The sequence below is a fragment of the Meleagris gallopavo genome, chromosome 2 (assembly GCF_000146605.3).
Source record: "Meleagris gallopavo isolate NT-WF06-2002-E0010 breed Aviagen turkey brand Nicholas breeding stock chromosome 2, Turkey_5.1, whole genome shotgun sequence".
In the NCBI taxonomy this organism is placed as follows: Eukaryota; Metazoa; Chordata; class Aves; order Galliformes; family Phasianidae; genus Meleagris; species Meleagris gallopavo.
Window position 1 is genome coordinate 99,195,300 of NC_015012.2, and position 17,562 is coordinate 99,212,861.

The following is a 17,562-nucleotide window of genomic DNA, read 5'->3' on the forward strand; positions in this document are numbered from 1 at the left end:
TTTCTTTTTTAGCTTCTCGGAGAATAATGTTGATTGTTGCAATAAACATCTTTCTTTCGTGTTTCATTTCATTTTCTATTCTATATGAGTTCTTACCCAGTAGCTCATCAAAACAACTGAATCAATTAAAGCAACCAAGTAACTAACATCTGCTATGTGTTTGCTTCCTCTCTAAGACTCTCTAGGGCAAGAAGTGTGTGCTTTGGAATGGTTAGCTGTTTATTATGTTATATATGAATACTTGTTTACAGAAGGCCAGACCAAAGAGGTTGATGATGTTCTTGAAGTGGAGAGCTGCAAAGTTTGTGGTAGCTCTGTGTTCTTAGGAGGATCATGATGCAGGCTTTTGCACTCCAGGAAAGCATTGTTTCAAGTGGAGCACAGTTTTATCCTTGGGTAAAAAGATGAGTGAGTAAAGGACTCCCTTGAGTAGAAAGCATGTTGTGCTGGGAGAGAAGTTGTCAGGGCTACTTGGGGCAAAAACTTGCTTTCTTTTTGTTATAGTTACCACTCACTCCTGATAATTTAAAATCTTGCCTGTTTTTTATAGCATTAGCTTACATTCTAGTGCTCTCCTCTTAATGAATTGCTGAAAGTGGAGTTTTACTCACTGAAATTAATCAGTGAATAGAGTCAGCGTGGTGTTGAATCTACTTTGACCTCCAGTTACCCCAGACGCTGAGAAATTTTGGGAGGAATATATACCGATGTAAAATCACAGCTTGGCTCTTGATCCTGATTGAAGCTAATTATCAGCTGATAATATCCTTCTGCCTTTCATCTCTGAGTGGAAATCAGTGCTTTTATTTTATGTCTTAATCATTTCTAAAAGCTGAGCCTTGGGAAGCGCTTGGAGCAACTGTGTTTTGCAGTCATACTATTAGCTAGTAAATACCTGTCTTCAAACTACATTTTAAGTTGTAAAATCGCTTTTATGTACCTAGTTTATTGTCCTGTAAAAGCTGACTGCTCTCCGTCTTGCTTAGTTGGAAAGCAGTGTGTCTCATACATTATTTTTTTTCAAGAACTTTATCTTGACTGCATGATAGTCTATGCATACAGTAAAATTTATGATGTTTCCAACTAATCTGGGTTTAAGAAAAGTTTAAAGGGGCTTGCAGTGGTTAAAAAAAAAAAGCTGTTTTTCAGTTTTCAAAATAACTTTCACTACAGAAATAAAGATTAGTCTGGATGCAAACATGATTTTTCTTGCCAGAGTAGATACTTAGCTGCAGCATCTTATGTGCCTGGTTTTTGAAGTCTTATAGGTGTCAGTAGTTGTTGTTACACACAAGAGGAATATCACGAGGTTTGCAGTAGCTTTGGTTTGACTGACACCTGTGAACAAAGATTAGGAAATACATGCTTGTAGCATTAGACCCCATGCTACTAACATAAGGAACTGTGGAAAAACAATACAATGAGAGTACTGGAAAGAGAAAACAGTACTGAACAGATCTCCAACAATGTTTGTGGCAATCCTAAAAACAAACCCTTGCATGTGAAGATGCTAAAGGTGAAGGGAATGAGAAGGTCGTGGCTCGGCATATCCTTTGGAGCCTTCCTCTAAACACAGACTTGAATCTGTCTTAAATCATTCTTTGAAATGCTGCCATTGTAAGATCCTGGTGATCTATTTTCTCTGTTATTCCTCTGTCTGGAAGGCACTGGAATGTCAAGAGGACAAAAAAAGTCCTTTCCTTCATGGAAGTTGCAGGAATCATACAATCACCAAGGTTGGAAAACACCTCTAAGATCATCCAGTCCAACCCTCCACCTATCACTAGTATTTTCTAATAAACCATCTCCCTCAGTTCAACATCTAAACGTTTCTTGAACACCTCCAGGGATGGTGACTCCACCGCCTCCCTTGGCAGCCCATTCCAGCACCTGACCACTATCAGAGAAGAAGAATGGATTTGCTGCTCCCCGAAATAACAGGTGTACTCCGTCCACAGAGAAGAAGAAATCATTGCATTTTACAGGTACTGCAAGATAGTCTCTGTTGGAGAGATTCAATTTCTGGTTGATAAGACTCTTCTGGGCTTCTTTCTCTCTCAGAATGATCTAAATCTCAATTTCCTTCTTCTATTGGCATTTAGTAGAAAGTTTGAAATCAGTTTTGTTGAGTTTTCCCATTTCTCTCTTTTGCTATAAACAAAATATGATAAGGCCCACATTGCACATGAGACTTGACCCTACAATGAGACAGGATGGTATTACCTTAATATAGGTCTTTCTGTAGGCTGGAGAAGTTCTATAGTTCTGTGGAACCTTTCCTCCAAGGCAAGCAGCCTTTTGGATCCTCTTATGTGGTGTGACAGACTTAGGGTCACTGGAGAGTAGCTGCATCTCCATAATGCATCCAGTTTAAAGTCATTTTTTTTTTTTTTAATATAAGAGAGAAGTCAGTTTTGCACTAGACTTTGCAGATAAAACTGCAAAGCAAATTACTTTGGGTGACTGACAGGGCTGTGGCTGGCAGTGGTGTAGATGCAGACTTATCCCTGTTCAGGGTAGACACAGTTGATTCATACCAAGAGGACAGTTCATCTCAGTCAAGCCTTCACCACAAGACTTCATGGGTTTCATCTTTTATGTAGAGCTACAGCAATAAAATGCATGATATCTTTACAGATTGATGCAGTGGGTCTAGAATGTGTCAGAAGAACTCATCTATTAAGACAAGTACCCAAGGCAGAATGAATGTTAAATTCTTTTAGCTGACAATGAATAAAAGTTGTAGATTTTTTTTTTCTTTTTCTTTTTTTTTTTTTTTTTTCTCTTGATTCCTACTTGTTCTGGTGGTATAAGGTGGGATCCTTGAGATCTGGTGTCTGAACTATCCACTTTGGCACTTACTAAAGACCAGGAGTGATTTCTATTAGAAGAAAGTGCCCAGGTTTCTTTAACATAGAGAAGCATTGATGTTTCTGTCTAATGTTTATGTACAGTGTGGTTACAGACATGGTGCACACACCATGAATGAAGAAATAGATACAACCTTCCATAGATATAAATTTAATGATCTTCTTAACTGAGTCAGGAGACCTCGAGGAGCAGCAGAAAATATTCAGACTCAAATCAAAACAGATCTCAAATTGAATAATAATTGAGACTAGTGCAGGAGGCACTGAAAAATAGACAGCTATAGGAATTCTCAGTTCACTGAATAGATTTTCCAAGTCATTATAGAGCACCAGAACAATATTTTTGCATGATATGAATCCATCAGTTAGCACTGGAGGATTACAGTGCCCTCTTGTCATAATTAAAATTAATTGTCTTCCCTATTAAATTAAAATAAATTAGCTTAGTACATATTAATTAATGTATAAGTGTCAGAGGTCAATTTTTTTTTAATCTCCTGATGATCAGAAGTTATATACAATCTCATGACAAGTGTAAGAACTGCCAGTTTTTGCCTGAAGACTATGGTTTCTTAAAAGGAAAGCAAGAGCTAAACTCTTTTGGAGAATTTAACATGTTTTCTAGTAACTATAACTGCATTTTTTAAATGCTATCTGCAGATATTCATGTATGTGCTGAGGTAAATTTTTTGTAGAAGTTCTATCTCTGGAAGTTTGTTTCCAGAAATGACATTTCAGCACCAGCTTCCCAGTGTTACCATAGTGGCTGTATCCGTACTGTGGCAGAATAGGAAGAGCTTCTGGAGCTGACCAAGGTTGTAAGATCTGGGACACTCCAGGTGAGTAAGAACACAGAGAACAAAATGCGGTGAGGGAGTGCAGACACCCAGGGCAAGACAAAACTCTGAAGTCAGAGATCAGGAAGCTTCAAATGCACGTTTGATATGTTTTCACGAATACAGAATGCTCTTCTGTGGATGACTCCAGAAGGAAATGAATTGGTATTACAACAGAAGTAATTGCAGTTCATGCTCATGTGGATAATGCTGAAAGTAGTGGATTATAAATTGCCAGTTCATTTAAATCAATATAGCTCTACTGACACCATAATTGAGATGCCTGCTCTTAAGCTTTGCCCTAAGTGTTTTGATGGATTGTCAAGTTTTCTTTCTTTCAACCAAAGATTTCCAGCTGCACTGCAGTAAATCTATGAAGTATTAATGTCAATGTGATAGTAATAAAGAGACTGATTTACTAATAAATTAGGCATTCTTCTGCCACACTAGAAAAGTTTGAGGAGTGCTAAACTTGAATCCATGGCTTTCAAATTTTGTAAAGCTGAGTTAAACCATCAAACTAAACCCACTTCTGTGAAATGCTTAATAATGGTATTCATCATTTTTGTTTTGTTTCGTTTTGTTTTGTTACAGAATTTCATAGTAGTTGGAGATGGAAAAAAAGAATGTGTCACAAGAACAAAACTGAACTAAATGATCTAATAATATTTTATGTTCTTTTTAGGTTCAATGTAATCTTATTGGGCATCAGCAGTGGAACTGTTCAAAATGGTTTATGGTGAATTTTTCCGCAGACCTGGCAAAGATGCAGAACTTATCAATTTGAATGTGGGTGGCTTTAAGCAATCAGTGGATCAAAGCACTTTGCTCCGATTCCCTCATACCAGACTTGGGAAACTTCTCAAATGCCATTCAGAAGAGGCTATTCTAGAACTATGTGATGATTACAGTGTTGCAGATAAGGAATACTACTTTGACAGAAATCCCTCTTTGTTCCAATATGTTCTGAACTTTTACTACACCGGTAAACTTCATGTCATGGAGGAACTTTGTGTCTTTTCCTTCTGCCAGGAAATAGAATACTGGGGGATAAATGAGCTGTTTATTGATTCCTGTTGCAGCAATCGGTACCAGGAGAGGAAAGAAGAAGGTCCTGAAAAAGACTGGGATCAGAAAAGCAATGACAGAAGCTTTGACTCCTCTAATGAAGAATCATCCATATTTGATAAGGAGCTGGAAAAGTTTGATAATCTGTGCTTCGGTGAAATAAGAAAGAAGATCTGGGTCAGAATGGAAAATCCTGCTTACTGCTTGTCTGCCAAGTTAATTGCCGTGTCCTCCTTGAGCGTTGTCCTGGCATCAATCGTGGCCATGTGCATTCACAGCATGCCTGAATTTCAAAGGCTGGATGCCAATGACAGAGAGATTGAAGACCCTGTGCTGGAAGCTGTGGAGATTGCGTGCATCATCTGGTTCACTGCTGAGCTAGTGATCAGGCTCATCACCGCTCCAAGTCAAAAGAAGTTCTGGAAGAAACCATTGAATATCATTGATTTTGTCTCTATTATCCCGTTTTATGCCACCTTGGCTGTGGACACAAAGGAAGAAGAAAGTGAAGACATTGAAAACATGGGGAAAGTGGTGCAGATCCTGCGGTTAATGAGGATATTTCGCATCCTGAAACTGGCCAGGCACTCTGTAGGACTGCGGTCTTTAGGCGCTACTTTGAGACATAGCTACCAGGAAGTTGGTCTTCTCCTTTTGTTTCTGTCTGTTGGGATTTCTATTTTTTCAGTTCTTGTCTACTCAGTGGAGAAGGATGATGACTCTTCAGAACTCCACAGCATCCCTGTTTGCTGGTGGTGGGCAACCATCAGCATGACTACCGTTGGTTATGGGGACACTTACCCAGTCACACTTGCTGGAAAGCTGCTTGGCACCTTATGCATTATCTGTGGGATACTAGTGGTGGCACTTCCAATCACCATTATTTTCAATAAGTTCTCTAAGTACTACCAAAAGCAAAAAGATATTGACCCAGACCAATGCAACAATGATCGCAAAGAGAAATGTAATGATCTACCTTATTTTAACATTAGAGATATTTATGCAAAAAAGATGCACTCGTTCATTTCAAGCCTTTCCTCAGTAGGAATTGTAGTCAGTGACCAAGATTCAACAGATGCCTCCAGTATCCAAGATATGGAGGATGTTTATCACACAACTACTTTTGATAATGGTGCAGGAAAATGAGTGGAATCACTTTCTCTTTTCCTTATTTTTCTTTTCTGAGTCCTGGTAAACATGGACTTAAAGACTTCAGTGAATTTATTAAGTGCATTTAATTCTCAGGGTACTTAACTCTTAGCCATATTTGGACATTCTTTGCTCTGAGGATGCCATACAAGCTTCGTCGGTTACAAGAGGCTTTAAAATACGCCTCATGTGGTAGTTTGGTTTTTACACAACTAATGATATGTATTTTCTTTGAGGAAAAATGTCAGGAAAACAGTTTTAAATGTGAGGTCATTGTTTCCTGCAGCAATATGATAGCTTACACAGAATCTTGCTGCTGTTCAAGTAGATGTATATTGCAAACATATAAAACCTATGGCACATCAGTGGAGTTTGTACTGAAAATATATCAGAAGAAAGAAGGAATTATCTACATGTAAAGCTGTGCTCACTAACACATTTATGTAATCCTGGTGTTGGGAACCAACTTGGGACAGAAAATGTATTGGTACATAGTGTTCTTACTCCATGGCAGCATAATATTTATGAATTTCTTTCCAAAAGCACAATGCATACTTATTTTGTTAAAATAAATTAATCCCATTGTGCCTATATTTTTCCCAGCGTCCCACCTCTCGCATGGACAAGCTCTGACAAGTCCTGAAGGTTCTAAACCAGGTGCATCAGGATGAAACTTGAGGCCTAAGGCCAGCCAGGAGCTTATTGTACCTTTTTAGCCACCATCTCTGCCATTGCGAATCTGAGCTCTTTTAGTGCCTGGAGAGGATCCTGCTGTGATTAAGACCACCCCAGTGGCTTCCTTGGAGGCTTTGTTTTGTGGGTACTGAAGTCAACTGCCACGGTGGACTTTAGAAGTTACTGCTGCATGCTGTCAGCTCTGCTGGAGGATGCTGCCTCAGTGTGTAAAAGCAAACATGAGCAGCATCTTTGCTGCACTGGTTCCCAGTCCAGGGCTGTAATGCCAAGCACTGGAGATGTGTGGAAATGCTCTCCTCTACCATATATTGCCACTCAGAGGTAGGGTATGAACTGCATGTGGGCACCCATATGTTAACCTATTGCAGCTCATTTTTTGAAGGTCTTCTGCTGGGGATGGCAGCTGTCCTGGCTTGTACTATGGGCTGGAGCAGTGCTTATGGCCTGGCAGAGCTCTGCAGCACTCTTTGTTCCTCTTCTCTCCAGGGATTTCTTATGCAGCCAGCTAATCCTGCTGTGGTTCAGACTGCATTTTCCAGGGGTATCTGAAGGGAAAGCTGGCACTGGAAGCCCCCCTACAAGGAGTGCGTAAGAAACTTGGGAATCTCAGAAGTCAGTAATACTTCTGAACACTCTTTTTATTTTATTTTTTTTAGTAGATGCTGGGCAGTGAAGAATCCAAGCTACTGTGATGTTGATGTTTTGCTTAAAGAAAGACTTCACTGTTTTTTTGTTGTTATTATTATTTTTTTTATATCATTTAATCTCGAATGGGCTGAATCCTGGTAGCCCTTAGTCAGTTTCTATGCAGGCAGATCAAACACAGTAGGAACTGACTTAAAGACTGAGTAAACCCAGACGGGAGCCCATTTCTAGCCTCTGCAGAGTAGCTCAGAGGGCTGTTTTTTCAGGTGTGTATCAGGATTTCTGTTGTAAAGTACACTGAGTAAGCAGCTGAGTTGCACTGATACTTGCTGAGGCACAGAGCTCCAACCTCTTCACAGGTCAGTGGAACAAAAGAGAATGGAATGGACCAACCTATACCTTGGAAAGAGGTGTTCTTCAGGACGGTTGTTCACCAGAGTAGTAATGTGAGACTTGGGAACACTTTGAGTTTTGGAGAATCTTCAGAATTTGGCTTATTACTTGCTGAGTGTCATAAGGGTATGTGATGCTTCACAGGTAATCAAAATTAATTCTTCCCATTGTAAATGCAGGAAAACCAAAAGGGAAAGTTAGCCTACATGTGTTTTGTTCTTAGTGAACAGTTAGCATTACAAAGATGCAATGATATAAAATAATAAGTATGTATGTGCATATGAATGTAATAGGAACCAGCAGAATAACAATATAAAAATTGCTCTGTCCAAAGAAACTCTCTTGGTATGCTCCATATGTAGATCATGTTGTTGAAATTTAAAAGCAATGAAAAATATTGTAATGCAACAAAAACGGCAAGAAATTTGTATTAAACAGCTGAAAAAACCTAGTATTGATAAATCTCTTTTTGTATATTAAGCATTACACAGAAATAGTACTAAATAGTAATTTGTCATAAATTGAACTACCCTTGATCGGTCACATACGGATGTGGTACAAAGTTTCTCTGGCTTTTTCCGCATAAGTTGATCTTGCAATGCAGTGAGGCATGTCTTTTAGACTGTGTAATAAGAGGGAACCCTTGTGCCATGCAAAGTGCTATTTTGATATCTGGGATAACGCCAGAGCCCTGTTCAAATCAGGTGTGTTTTTCAAAAAAGCTTTGTTGTAATCTTTTTCCTTTGCTGGAATATTTCCAGCACCTTGCTTTCCCATAAATGGGAGCAGGGTGTGAGCTGAAAGGTGCTGCTCTCAAAGCAGAACGTCAAGTCCTGTAATGTGCACTGGTATGAGAAAGTGACATAAATTTTGAGTGCCATAAAAAGCAGATGAGAGTAAATACAGAGATGCTGCATGCTCTTTCTGCTAGTGGAAGTTTTACAAGAAGAATTTTCTATCAAAAATTGAACGTTAGAGAGGACTTGTTTCCTATTAATGTCCTTTTTTGTCTAGAGTTGCGTATTATCAAGAAATAGTATCAGTGGAAGGCAGATTATCTTTAATGCTTTTCTTATTCCTGTACCTTTTTCCTGTATGCTTTTCTCTTTAAAAATGCTGCTTAAATTCTCTCCACCCAGCTGCTGTTTCAGATAAAAAAAGCACGAAGGAGTTATGTTCAGATTCATGTCCCATTTTGCATGGGAGGGAATTGCTGGTCTTTATACAAAACAGCTTCCTGGCACATCTTTAGTTTCTTTGTCTTGATTGCAAACACCACCCTTTTGCTATTCAGTTTTTCCACAGCAGCATCCATCCTTGTGTAGTTCTGTCCCAATGCAGTGTAGAAAGGGCTATGGCCCAGCATGCCTCAGCTCATACTCGGAGCAGCTCTGCACTGCCACCGCTCTCTGGTGTGTATTACAGGAGCTGAAAGGCAGGTGTGGAGGTGTAAGAAAGGAAAGCTTTCTGAGTCCAGAAGGACATCTCTCATTCATCTGGCTGGCAGCAGGTAAAGCTTAGCTGAGGTGAAATGAGCAAAGAATCTTGCTGTATATCTCAGCACCCTTTTTTTTTTTTTTGAGAAAAGGTCACATAAATCAGTGTGGCGTAAATCAGTGGCAGAGCCTAAACATCAGCTAAATAAATGATAGCACGTCTGTGCTAAGCAAAGTAACAAAATATCTGCTACTTTTTAAGTATAATTACTGTCAGGTACCATAATGCAAAATATTAACTATTTAAAAAATCAAAGAATGCTGAAAGTGTCAGGCAGGTCTGTCTGGTAAGTGCAACATGCGGTCTCATCTGGGCTGGGATTTTGTGTATTAATGCTTTTATTAATTTCCACACATCCGTAATGAGCAGAGCAAGTGACAGAAAGACACTAAGCTGCAGAGAGCTTCTCTAATGTTTTTTGATTAGCTGACAGTGTTTGTGAAGCTGCTAATACCTCTTTATCCACAAAAGAACAATTCTCAAACAAAATCAAAATAACCCTGTGCTAGAAGTGCAATTTGTGTTTGATAGCGGTAGCTCAGCTGCAGTCGGTAAATACTGCTGTCTGGTGCTCTATAGCTGCAGTGCTGCTGCTTGTATTGCTGAGATGTTTATGCTCTGTCAATCAGGAGACAGCAGATGCCATTAAACCATCTCAGCACTTTCTCACTGCACCATAATTGCATATCTCTTCTAAGCATAGCAAAAATTCGTGACTTGCTGAGACTTAAAGCTGTAGTTAATTTTTCATGATGGGCCTATGGTCCAAATATGATCTAGCAGAAGAAGTCACTGTGTGCCTCTAGATAGAATCACAGAATATCCCAATTTGGAAAGGATCCATAAGGATCATTGAGTCCAACTCCTGGCTCCACACACTACCATCCAAAAATCAGACCCTCTGCCTGAGAGTATTATCCAAATGCTCCTTAAACTTTCACAGCTCAGCCCTGGGGAGCCTCTTCCACTGCCAATGCCAAGGTCTGGCAATCAGTGGATATTGCACCTGCACATTCATTCGTACTTTTTTTGTTTTGGGGTGCTAGTTGAATTCAGGCTTCTCAATGTCACATACAAAGATAGTCACAAAACATGTACAAATGTGCTTTTCAGAGTTCTCCTTTGTATGCACACTAGAAGCATGTGTAGGAATGCCTGGCTCACTGAATGACTGGAAGTGCTTGGTATAGGTTACAAGATTTTTCTATTTATTTCCAATCTGGATGTTACCCTCCCACCCAGCTGGAAAAGAACAAACAGCAGTAATTCTTAGTTAAAGAATAAAAAGCAAAGCTCCTTTGGCTTTTCAGTATAATTAGATTCAATATCAAACGTAACTACTTCCTTGAGGAACAACCTACATGTCATTTCTTTTTAATTAATATATTAGAGAGGGAAGTTTTTGCTTGGGATATTGGAAGAAATGCAGAGATCAAAGGCTCCTTCATCTATGTACGCATCAATTTTCCAAAACCTCATACACCAGTGGGACAGAGAGACTTTACAGGACCCCTGACAGCCCAAACCTGCAGGCCAAAGACCTGCTGAGGCCTGGTTGTGGAGGAGAACTCATCTCTGGCTCTGGCTTCAACATTATTCCAGGAATGAGCAGTCTCAACCAATTCCGTGTTCTGCTGACTAAAAGCAATACCACGTGGTGACTTATTGACGTAATCTGCTTTCACTGTTTCTTTAAGACTTTTCACAGAAGGACAAAAGAATGTGAATTGTAATTTAATAGCATTACAGTGGTTTCATCTCTAGTTATTCTCTACTATTTAATAGCATAAATACTGAGTTTCCTAGTTATTTTATGACATGCATTGCTGTTTCCACTGCACTGCTTGTTATAACTAGCACACAACTGTGCTGGAGATTGTTATGGCCTGATTTAGAGTCATTGTTCTAGGAGCTCTTTTGAGTCAGCACAGACAAGGGCACCCTGGGCTGCATTCGCTTCCCCCAACTTCAGCTATTGTGTGGCTGGTCCTTTGGGGTTCCACTGCCAACAGACAAAAACAGACCTCCTCAGGAGACAGCACATCTGGTGTGTTCAAAGCTCCTGTGTGAAAATGGGAGAAATGTCTCTGTTGGATATGCAGTAAGAAAGCAAAACAATGGCCTGAAGTTGTGTCTGGGGAGGTTTGGATTGTATATTAGGAAAAATTTCTTCTTAGAAGGAGTAATGAGGCACTGGCACAGACTGCCCAAGGAGGTGGTGGAGTCACTGTCCCTGGAGGCGTTCAAGGACCGTGGAGGTGTGGCACTGAGGGATGTGGTTAGTGGGCACGGTGGGGATGGGTTGGGGTTGGAGTAGATAATCTTACTGGTCTTTTCCAACCTTGATGATTTTATGACTCTATGATTCTATAAGGATATATGATTTTGTTAGGCTAGATGTCTGGCCTTTAGGTACTTAAAGGTAGATGTGGTGCATTCTAGACCACTGGACAATCTACTAGTGCTAGACCACCACTGATGCTTCTGTCCTCCTCTGAGCATTGTGTGTGTAGGATGGACTGTGCTTCTGATATAGATCTCTGAACCTGGGTGACATAGAGACAGACACAGGAATTTATGTTGAAGTCTGAAAGCTGCTCAGTGTTAGCAGCTGGGTAAGCATTAATCCAGTGTAGCATTTCTGAAGCCAGCTTCCTCTGCAAGAATCTTTTCCCCAGAATCTTTGCTAGCTATCTCTTAGTCTGGAATAACCTGCAAGTTGAAGTTCAGCCTCCTGTAATAATTAAAAAAAATATACCTAATAAAATACCAGAGAGAGCAAACTTGTATTGGCAGAGGCAGGCACAATATGCTGACAGTACTTTTGCAACTCAAATTTGCATTATTTCTTGGCTTCCTGTAAGCTACATAAAATATTCTGACTGTGCCATGTGTTATAAAGTCTATCCCTGTGCACTAATATAAATATAATACTGGAGCCAAATCCCAGTATTGCAGCTGTGAAGCCAGAAAAAAAAATCTGACCTTGAAGAAACTGCTGAAATATTGCTTGGCTACAACTGCTAAGGTTGTAGCTATCTCAGTGGTGGGGAAAACAAGGGGGCCATGCACAGGTGTCAATAGGTGGGCCTCCCTTTCCTCCTTTGGGTATTCACTTCTGAGCTCTTGGTGGTGCTGAGGGAGCTGTGTGGCACTGGGGACCATTCCTGAGGCTGTTAAGTTTGTGGCTATCTGTCCCTAGGAAGGGGTGGGTATCAGTCAGAGAACTAGGAGGTCTGCATGAAATAAATAGCACTTTGGAAGGTAGACTATTATCACTGAATTCAATGTCTGTCCTCCCTCCCCCCACCCTGTACCTCTAAGAAGCAACCTGGGAGAGAAAGCAGAAATGAGGGAGAAGCTCAGGGCAATAGTATTTAGTTGCAGCCATTTGGAGGCTGCTATTTGTTGTGTAATCCAAGTGCTTTTGGGGAGTCACAGGTAGAGGTTTGTACACAGAGTTAAAGCCATTCCGTTAGCTGCAAGAATATATTTTGTGTTGCAGGCACAATAATTCTTGAGGGTAGTTTCTGGGTGTGATGCTGTATCTGCTTTTCATATTGACTGGAGTTTGTATTGTTCTGAAGTGTTAACATGTGGGTTGATGGTTGGACCAGATGATCTTATTGGTCTTTCCAACCTTAATGATTCTATGATTCTACATGCTATAAATCATCACTGCAGATTCTACCTCATTTCATAGAAACCTAGAAACTGTGAGCATGAGGGGGTTCTGTCAGTTTCTCTAGTCCAGCATTACTTTTGACAGCACAAATAATGTGTATTTCAGAGAAAGGGATTCTTTCTGATAGTGAATGGTGATAGAACAAGAGGAAATGGTTTTAAGCTAAAAGAGTGGATATTTAGACAGGATACAAGGAAGAAGTTTTTACAGAAAGGGTAGCGAGACACTGGCACAGGTTGCCCAGAGATGTGGTGGATGCCCTATCCCTGGAGACATTCAAGGTCAGGCTGGATGGGAATGTGAGCACCGATAGAACTGTAGGTGTCCCTGTTCAGTGCGTGGGGGTTGGACTAGATGGTCTTTAAGGGTCCTTTCCAACACAAATGATTCTATGATTCTGTGACTTCAGGCTGCTTTTTATCAATTATTTGAAGACCAACTTAAGTTGTTCAACAGGCATATAGATATGTCTGGCATCTAATTCTGGGTGGCATAACCCCAACTATAAAAATAACTATCCATCTCTTTGTTCTTTGTTTGTATGTTTGTTTGTTGTCGTTGCTTTGAAAATGACTTTGCAATCTTGCATATTTGGATTGTGGGAAAAAGTGTGGTGAGTAAATAGCTCACTGTGCAAAGAGCCAGTTTAGTGCTTGGAAGTGTGTGCAGGAATTCTGTGTGAAGCAGGAGGGTGCTAGTGTTTGGGGGCATGGCTTCATGAGCTTCCTGGGTGGAAGGAAAAACATTTTTTTTGTTTTGCTTTGTTTTCTTCCTCCAAGTAGTTTAGGGGGATATGGAGAAACAGTCTCGCTGTGCTTTGCTAATAGTGTTGAATGAGATGATGGGCACACTGTTAAAAACTAACACCAATTTTTTTAAGTAAGCACTCCCATCCCCTGGGGCAATCAGTTTTTATTTGCCATTCCAACTTTTTTGATCACTGTTTCAAATTTTATTTCAAACACAAAAACAACATACCAGAAGCACAGTAATCTTTTTCTTTGCCAGATATTTTAAAGATTAAATTAGCTGTAGTGATAGGTGTGGAAAGGGAAATGGCTGGTGGGCAGGATGTGGGGGGAGGTAGAATTTTTAGAAGTCATTTTGAAATTCTGCGCTTTTGCCTTTGGCATCACACACTTTTTCATTCTTATTTCTCTTCCATAGTGACTGAAGAATCAAAATAATATATATATATTTTTTTCTCGAGATTCTTTTCAGACACTTGAGCCTGAAGGAGAAAATACAGCACGTGTTATATGTTGTAGTCAGCAGGAAACAGAGTTGCCAGTAGGAGCAGGCATGTGTACTCAGGTCTGCTGAGGCTGTGCTGCATGTGATGTGTTCAGTTTGGGCCCCCCACTGTAAGAAAGACATGGAGGCCCTAGAGTGTGTCCAGAGAAGGGCAGCAAAGCTGTGAGGGGCCTGGAGCACAAACCTCATGAGGAGGGGTTGAGAGAGCATGGTTGTGATGGGCTGACAGCTGGACTAGATGATCTTGGTGGTCTTTTCCAACCTTGACAATTATATGATTCTGTGGTATATTATTACATGTTTTGAGAATGAGTTACGCTCTCGTGAGAAGCATTTCTAGCCAACATATAGATTCGTGTAGGTATATATACTTAATATATCTTAAGTCACAAAACTTAAGTTCTGGCAGTATTTGATGAACAAAAGGTTAATAGAAGGGATGAATCTAGTTCTGTTCTAGCAGCTTTTGGTAAAGTCATGTGCTTTTTGCTTTTAGACTGCCTTTGTAAATGGGAGGCTAGTGATTTGAGTCTTTTGTATATCTAGATGTATACACACTGATTGGACAGTTGTCAAAGCATTATTATGTGAGCTTTTAGAAATCTGGCACTGAAGGTAAACTCTGTTCGCCTACCATGCTGGCACTTGCTGAGGAGCTGCTGCAATAGAGTGGTGTGTGGTGCATGCAAAGCAATCCCATTACACAACACAGTGTAAAGGCAGAATGTAGGCCCTTGCCAAGAATGCTCTGAGCTGGAAGTCAGTTTTTGTGAGTTTGTTTTCATGATATTGTCACTTGCTGAAAACCTCTGTGTGCACCTCTTAATAAGTTTTAAGTCATCCCAGTACATTTTGGGATATCCAGAAAGGGCTTTGAAAATATGAAGTTTCACTGAAAACAAACACTGCTATGAGAGAGAAGAGTTTCCTCAAAGACTTTTTTTCCTAGCTTTTATGCCCCTGGCGCAGAAGTAGGAGAACATAATGTTGGTGAAATGTCAGTGTTAGGAGAGTCTGTTTAGGGCCATTGTGACTCTGTATGAAAATAAATGATGAAGGAATCTGGAAGCTAGGATAGGGAATCTGTTTGCAGTACAAATGAGCCATACAGCATTTGTACACACTTGGGGTGCTTGGGATGATGAATGGAAAGATGATTTCTCTGCATCAGTGGTTTTCTGTTGTATAGCTGCACCACATCAGCTTCAGCATTTTCTGTCGTATCCACATCTTTCTCAATCTGATGCCAATTTTTCTAAGGTCTTTGTGTTTGTAGTCTTGAAATCAGGAGAAAGGCAATGAGAGTAGCTGGAATGAAGTAAAAGAGAAAGAAAAAAAAAAAAAAAAAGGATTGGTGGCAAGAGCCGTGCTGCAATGATACTTTGCTGGGAAATATTGTCCCCATGTCTTGAAACTTTTCCTCTCCTCTCCTCCTACAGAAAAACATGTTCCATGGAAGAGGACTGCGCCATAGCATGACTTTTGCTAACTTCAGTCTCCTTTCTGCTGTTCATTTAAAAGTGGGGGAAGCACTGTGAGTGTAACCTGGAAGAATGGACAGACCAGCTCACTCCTTGGTCTTTTTCACTCTGTACTTAGTATCACAGAATCATAGAATCATAGAATGGCCTGGGTTGAAAAGAACCCCAATGATCATCTGGTTTCAACCCCCCTGCTATGTTCAGGGTCACCAACCACCAGACCAGGCTGCCCAGAGCCAAATTCAGCCTGGCCTTGAATGCCTTCAGGGGTGGAGCATCCACAGCCTCTTTGGGCAACCTGTTCCAGTGTGTCACCACCCTCTGTGTGAAAAACTTCCTCCTAATATCTAACCTATCCCTGTCTTAGTAGCCATTCTCCATTAGTAGCCTGTAGCTCAAGGGTTTTGGTAATACATTCCCCACCCCTTTGACACACCATGCATTAAGGTATACAGTCCACACAATGTTTGCAGCTACTCAGCAAACTAAAATAAAGAGTAAAGGCAGTGAGATCATGAACGAATGCTTTATGTTTTGTTATCCCATATCTATTTTCAGCATGTGGTTCCTTTAAAATGCAGGTGGCTTCACCATCACAAATGTAGTTCAGCAAACAAGGTCACTACAATAAACCTTGCATGGGATGATGATTTTTTTTTTTTTTTTTTTTTACTTTTTTGGATGGAGGAAAAAAAGAGAAGTGCATAGTGTGGTGAGAAAAAAATATATATATTTGAATAATAACTCTTGTGGCAAAATATTTCCAGTTATTGGAGTGTGATTGTTTTGTTGGACTAAGTAATCAAAAATAAACTATATATATTGAGCATTAAAAAAAGGAAAGGAAAGAAAAATTGCTGACTTTTCCTCTCTCTGACTTCTTTCACAGAGATTGAGATACCTGTTTGGCTAGTCAGATGATGAATCACTTGTTAATTAAGAGGCCAGAAAAGTAGCTGAAATAGGAATTTGGGATCTGAGGTAGCCTAGCATGGAGGAAGCCAATCCTGTAAGGTTTTGACACTTTAATTAAGAGAGATCTTTGTCAGTGTGATGGAAACTCAGGTGCTGGCAGAGTGTGCATACAGAGAAGCTTTTTGTTACCATAATTACTACAGTGTTGGAGGGATCAGAAGCAAATTCTGCTCCCATTGGGAAGCCCAGATTGCAGATATTTCCATAGAAGCAGGCATAGACTGGGCGGCACAGAGTGGGGCTGGCTCAGGCACACTGCTTTCATGGTGAAGAGCAGCAGCTTTGGGCTGCAAAGGATTGGGATCTTCCCTTGTGACTCCAGTTGATGTTTCATGTGATCCTATGCCAGCCATTCTGTCATCCAGCACTTCTGGTTTCCATCGTTTCTTTTGCCTCTCTTTTCTGATATTTAAACTATGTAGGACAGCAGTTTCCTCATCCTATACAATCCTTTCTGAGGAGGAGTGTGATGATCAAAAATGGGGTGGTGGTGTTGCATAAGACCTCATGTTACTGTGAAAAGTATGATTTCATGACTTCAGCTGTGGAAAAGTGGAAAAAAGTTGAGGTCTTGTTGGAAAAAACTGATTTTTGTTCTGGCCAAGCTCTTTAAAACAATCTGTCTTTAATGAAATGTCTTTAATGAAAAAAATCATCCCCTGTGCTGTCCTGTCATAGTTATATAAAAAGTAGTATGTTTTTGTAAAGAGGACAATAGATTTTTGTTTGGTTGCTGAACCAAATTGTTTGAAAGATCCATAATTTAAGACTCCTTGAACTTTTTTTTCATGTTTCATTTGATTGTGAAGGGTTAATTCTTTTTGCATCTAATTAAATTTAGGCTGGTTTAAAATTTTACAAAAAGTTTCACAATGAAAGGTAGTTTTTTTTTTTTTTAAGAATATGTTGAAATTCAACATTTCAGTATCTCTGGAAACAAGATGCTCTTAGAAAATTTCACAATGAAATGTGCACTGTTCCAAAATCCCTCCTGCCTTTTTTGTTTTGTTTTT

At 40.0% G+C, this 17,562-nt stretch overlaps 1 protein-coding gene across 1 annotated transcript; it reads left to right on the forward strand.

Annotated features, from left to right (window-relative positions):
• The first annotated feature begins 1,133 nt into the window (after nucleotides 1-1,133).
• Nucleotides 1,134-9,181, forward strand: KCNS3 (potassium voltage-gated channel modifier subfamily S member 3). The gene is made up of 2 exons (XM_010707963.2): nucleotides 1,134-1,985; nucleotides 4,392-9,181. The coding sequence occupies exon 2, from the start codon at nucleotides 4,436-4,438 to the stop codon at nucleotides 5,918-5,920; it is 1,485 nt and encodes a 494-aa protein (XP_010706265.1). The 5' UTR covers nucleotides 1,134-1,985; nucleotides 4,392-4,435; the 3' UTR covers nucleotides 5,921-9,181.
• Nucleotides 9,182-17,562: the final 8,381 nt, after the last annotated feature.